This window comes from Bufo bufo, chromosome 11, assembly GCF_905171765.1.
Source record: "Bufo bufo chromosome 11, aBufBuf1.1, whole genome shotgun sequence".
Lineage (NCBI taxonomy): Eukaryota > Metazoa > Chordata > Amphibia > Anura > Bufonidae > Bufo > Bufo bufo.
Window position 1 is genome coordinate 5,830,235 of NC_053399.1, and position 6,000 is coordinate 5,836,234.

General features: G+C 47.6%; 1 protein-coding gene across 2 annotated transcripts in view; it reads left to right on the plus strand.

Moving 5' to 3' along the window:
* The window catches only part of FANCM (FA complementation group M), a 98,386-nt gene extending 94,867 nt beyond the window's left edge, over positions 1 to 3,519 (plus strand). For both annotated transcript variants that reach the window (XM_040411359.1, XM_040411361.1), the window contains exons 22-23: positions 186 to 477; positions 3,294 to 3,519. In XM_040411359.1, coding sequence (XP_040267293.1) covers positions 186 to 477; positions 3,294 to 3,423 — 422 coding nt within the window. In that variant the 3' untranslated portion in view covers positions 3,424 to 3,519. The remainder of the gene's footprint in view (positions 1 to 185; positions 478 to 3,293) is intronic.
* Positions 3,520 to 6,000: the final 2,481 nt, after the last annotated feature.

Sequence of the window (6,000 nt, forward strand, 5' to 3'; positions counted from 1 at the left end):
CGCCACTCCTGCCCATGGGTTTGTCTGGTATTGCAGGGGGCCTAGCATACATTACACAGACCGGCCTCTGTTTCCAGTGCAGTTAAGGATTCTCCACAGATCCCAGCCGATCACCGGGGGTCCCAGCTATAGGGACAATGGCTGCAGCCATATTACTTTCTAAACTCTTCCCTTTCATGTTGCAGGAGAAACATCGCGGCTGTTCCAGAGGACCCGGTACTACGACAACACACTGTCCGCTTTGATCGGAGCCGGGGTCCAAGTTCTCTTCAGTTTGGACCAAGAGGAGACGGCCGGGCTGCTGCAGAAGCTGGTGTCCCTGGAGCAGAGGAAAGACGCCGGGATAACTGTGCCCACACAAGTCTCTGGGCACCAGCAGGAGGCGCTGCACTTCTACCTGTCCATCCCCAGCGTCAGCTACATCGCTGCCCTGAACCTGTGTCATGGCTTCCCTTCTGTCAGACGCATGGCGAACAGGTAAGAGACCCCCATGAGGTCTGGACAATCCCAGAAATCCCTATGGTTTCTCAGTAGTTCCTCCTGGAAATGTGTGAATGTGTCTCCACACAAACTGCCCGGTCAGCAGTAATGGTGTCAGACAAGGGGAATGTTCACACGTTTCCAGGAGGAATAACAGGCTTCTTGCACATCAGCACTTTGCGTTCCGGCCCCATAGAAGTATAATGGCATCTGGCTGACGATCGTCCAGACACAAACCACAGCATGCTGCTTGTCCAGACGATCTTCCACTTGTCCGGTAGCCTGTTCTGGCAGACATACCGCACATCTGAAGGGGGCAGACTTGTACGGCTCTGTTCACATCATGTCTGAGGCTTCGTCCGTAGGTTCCCATACTATAAACCAGTAGACCATGGGATTCTTCTGCTTAGGAAAACATAGGCAACTAAGCTTCTCTGCACAGTAACAAATCTGCATGTCCTGGGGCCGCCGTGCCACCCGCTGGAGCCCAGGAGGACTTGGCCTCAGTCAGTGCATGGAGCCGGTGCGGATGTTTGGTGTAGACGCTAACACGATGTGAACAGAACGTACAGCCTGAAACCAACCTGATCCCTCGCCGGCTCATCTTCTAGTGATTGTGGGTGTCCCTGAGGTCAGACCCGTACAGCCTTAGGCCTCATGCACACGACTGTTGTGTGTTTTGCGGTCCGCAAAACATGTATGGCGTCCGTGTGCGTTCCGCAATTTGCAGAACTGCACGGACAGCCATTGCTATAACTGCCTATTTTTGGCCGCAAAATGGACAAGAATAGGACAGGTTATATTTATTTATGGAGCAACGAATGCGGACTCTTTGCTGTCCGCATCTTTTGCGGCCCTATTGAAGTGAATGGGTCCGCATCCAAGCCGCAAAAACTGTGGCTCGGATGCGGACCAAAACAACGGTCGTGTGCATGAGGCCTTAAAGGGGTTATCCAGGAATTGATAATGATGATCTAGGACAGGTCCTTATCACACCAGCGGGGGTCTGACTCCCGGCACCCCCGCTGATCACTTATGGTGGTCTTAGTCCAGGTATGTGGTACAGTGGGATTGTTGCAGTCCTAATGGGGGCATCAACATCAGTTCATAGCTGGAAGTTTAAATGGCTGTACCTAGAGTGTAATATTCGATATCCCAAGTAGATTTAAAGAAGGCCTCTCCTGCCATGTCCGTTTCTGTGACTACTCACGTACCCCATGTAACAATAATGCTGGAGCATCTCTCTTTGCTCTATTATTCCTATAGGAAATATGAATATAAGTAAGGGCTCTTTCACACTTGCGTTGTTCTGTTCCGGCATAGAGTTCCGTCGTCGGGGCTCTATGCCGGAAGAATCCTGATCAGGATTATCCTAATGCATTCTGAATGGAGAGAAATCCGTTCAGGATGCATCAGGATGTCTTCAGTTCCGGACCGGAACGTTTTTTGGCCGGAGAAAATACAGCAGCATGCTGCGCTTTTTGCTCCAGCCAAAAATCCTGAACACTTGCCGCAAAGCCGGATCCGGAATTAATGCCCATTGAAAGGCATTAATCCGGATCCGGCCTTAAGCTAAACGTCGTTTCGGCGCATTGCCGGATCCGACGTTTAGCTTTTTCTGAATGGTTACCATGGCTGCAAGGACACTAAAGTCCTGGCAGCCATGGTAAAGTGTAGTGGGGAGCGGGGGAGCAGTGTACTTACCGTCCGTGCGGCTCCCCGGGCGCTCCAGAGTGACGTCAGGGCGCCCCACGCTCATGGGTGACGTGTCGCATGGGATCACTCATCCATGCGCATGGGGCGCTCTGACATCACTCTGGAGCGCCCCGGGAGCCGCACAGACGGTAAGTATACTGCTCCCCCGCTCCCCACTACTATGGCAGCCAGGACTTTAATAGCGTCCTGGCTGCCATAGTAACACTGAACGCATTTTGAAGACGGCTCCGTCTTCAAATGCTTTCAGTTCACTTGCGTTTTTCCGGATCCGGCGTGTAATTCCGGCAAATGGAGTACACGCCGGATCCGGACAACGCAAGTGTGAAAGGGCCCTAACAGCAGCGTGCAATGAAGGTCCAGCTGGGTGTTACCAGTTTTGGGGGGGGATGTCCCTGCACAGTCTGACTCTGGCAGCACTGATTGGATGGTGTCAGACTGTGCAGGGACATGCTGCCAACTGGCGACATTGACATCCAGCTGGACCTTTATTGAAAACGGCTGGTACCTAATTTATGCAACTTCTAGCAGGAATAATAAATGGTACAACAGAGTCCTAAGAACAGCTGCTCCAGGATTATTACATGGGGGGGGACGCAAGTAGTTACTGAAACAGACCCGTCCGGAGCGGTGAGAGTCAATGGGGTCCAGTAAGGAGGTGGCTTTATCTGACAGGCTGTTCTCCACCCGCGTTCCCTGCTGCAAATGTGAAACGCCTTGGGGCTCATTCAGTGCAGTCAGATCTTATTTTTTGCCAAAATTTTGTGACTTGTGACTGTCCCTGGCACTTTTGGGGGCATTTTTTTTTTCTATTATTGCGTTCTATTATCTTGGGCTAGAATCCTTTTTAATCTTGATGGTTATTTTCTCCCATCAGCGCTGCTTTGACCTGCGGCATTAGCTCTACCTTCCTGACACGTCAGGACACTAGAGCCAAGGGCCACAGATCGGCCCTGCAGCGGACACAGTCTGGAAACTTAATAAAGAACCAACCGGGCAAAACTTGAGAACCATATAGAATGCAGTAATAAAAACCTGCCCCCGACTGTGTGAAGAACGTCTTCAGGTGATTGGCTTCAGTTTCATTTCTTCTCTTGCAGCTCAGTAGAAGAGATTGTAAGTGAAGGACGTGTGAGCAAACAGAAGGCCGAGGAAATCTACCGCTACCTCAAGTACGTGTTTGATCCCCAGATGCTTCCGCACATCGACAAGCGCAAGCAGAGCACGTAGCGTTAGAGACGGCGGCGGCGGACCATGCAGGATCTGATGCACTTTATCATGTCTGTATCATATGTAAATAAACACTACAACTGTGCAAACCACGACCCCAATGTGACCCGTCTACTTTAGAGGTAATTACCGGGCGTCTCATGTCACCGCTGCCCTCGTTATTGAGCGATTCCAAAAGGTGAAATAATTTATAAAACAAATAATGACACCACCTTCACGTTTTTAATTTTTTTGGTTACTTTAAATGTTCCCCCCTCCCCCCAGGCGGTTTCAATTAATGCCTAAGGCCGCTTTCACACGCGCAAGTTGTGCACTCCAAATGTATAACACAGCTCCCGTCCTGACCTCCCAGCACTGCATAGCAGTATATTGATTTATGATGCCATGTAACCCTTACAGTTCTGGAATGTATTAGATGACACTGACAGCATTATATCAGTGTTATCCAATACATTCCAGCCCTCTAAGGGTTACATAGCATCATAAATCAATATATGCAATGCCAGCAGTGCTGGGAGGTCAGGACGGGAGCTGTTATACTCGTTCTCAGAGTCCGGAGTGTACAACTCGCTCGTGTGAAAGCGGGCTGAGATAAAGACGCCATTACCAGAGCCTCAGTCAGCATCATCGCACTATGTAATCAGGCATGGTGCCTGGTATTATTATTATTATTAGAACAATAGCTTTGTAGGTTGCAGCATTGTGGAGATGATTTTTATCCTTATGGAAATTGGGCAGTTGGAGCATCAAGGGGCCGGCTGTAGCACTCCTAGCACCACTCCTATTAAGCCCCTTAGTTGTCATTGCATTCCCTCCTCCCTTTCGATTTTGGCTGAATCCAAGGCATTGCACCCAGAACTACTCTGTACTGCCAATGGGCACCCAGCTGGGGGATGGGGGGGATCTTGCTTGGCTACTATATTTTTCGGACTATAAAAGATGCACCTATGATTTGGAGGAGGAAAAAATATTTCTCAGGACGTTAAAAAATAAACTTACCTCGCTTGCTCCCGACCCCGCTCTGCACTGGGCCCTGATGTTGCAGTGTGCGCCTCTGTGCACTACATCCAGAGTGGGGCCCACAAAAAGACCAGGAAAGATGAGTGGAGCCCAGAGGGCTTGTTAAAAAGTTGGGTTTCTAACTCAGCGCCACCTTGTGGAAGTGGTTTCCTATAACGAGATGGTTCTCTCTCCTTGAGAGACACCTATGGGACACCTATTTTTAGCCCTAAATGGATTGAAATGCAATCATTAAAAAAAAATGCCCCGGAAGGTGCACATGGCCTTTAACCACTTAAGGACCACAGGTTTATACGCCGCTAGTGACTATGCCCTTTTTTACAAATCGGCACTTCACAACTTTAACGGTTTATTGCTCGGTCATGCAACTTGGCACCCAAATTAATTTTACCTCCTTTCCTTTTCACAAATACAGCTTTCTTTTGGTGGTATTTGACTGCTGCTAAGATTTTTCGTTTTTCCGATATTAATCAAAATAGGCCGCAATTTTCTCAAAAAAAAAGTGTTATTTTTATCTTCCTTTGGTTAAATTGTTCAAATATAATTACATTTCTAAACAATTCATTGTGCTACATGTCTTTGATAAAAAAAAAATCCAATAAGTGTATATTTATTGGTTTGCGCAAAAGTTATAGCGTTTACAAACTATGGTCCAAAAATGTGAATTTCCGCATTTTGAAGCAGCTCTGACTTTATGAGCACCTGTCATGTTTCTTGAGGTGCTAGAATGCCAGGATAGCATAAATACCCCCCAAATGACCCCATTTTAGAAAAAAAGACACCCCAAAGTATTCGGAGGGGCATGGCGAGTTCATGTATGATTTAATTTTTTTTCACAAGTTAGCCAAAAATGACACTTTCTGAGGAAAAAAAAGTTTCCATTTCTGCTAACTTCTGGCAAAAAAAATAAAAAATCTCCCACGGACTCACTATGCCCCTCAGTGAATACCTTGGGGTGTCTACTTTCTGAAATGGGGTCATTTGTGGGGTGTGTTTACTGTTCTGGCATTTTAGGCGGGCTAAATTGTGAGCAACCCTGTAAAGCCTAAAGGTACTCGTTGGACTTTCGGCCCCTTTACGCACCTAGGCTGCAAAAAAAAGGGTCACATGTGGTATCGCCGTACTAAGAAGAAGTAGGGCAATGTGTTTTGGGGTGTATTTTTACATATACTCATGCTGGGTGAGAGGAATATCTCTGTAAATGACAACTTTGTATCAATTTTTTTTTTAAGTTGTCATTTACAGAGATACTTCTCTCACCCAGCATGGGTATATGTAAAAATACACCCCAAAACACATTGCCCAACTTCTTCTGAGTACGGCGATACCAGATGTGTGACACTTTTTTGCAGCCTAGGTGGGCAAAGGGGCCCACATTCCAATAAGTACCTTTTAGGATTTCACAGGGCATTTTTACGCATTTGGATTCCAAACTACTTCTCACGCTTTAGGGCCCCTAAAATACCAGGGCAGTATAAATACCCCACAAGTGACCCCATTTTAGAAAGAAGACACCCCAAAGTATTCGTGGAGGGGCATGGTGAGTTCATGTATGAT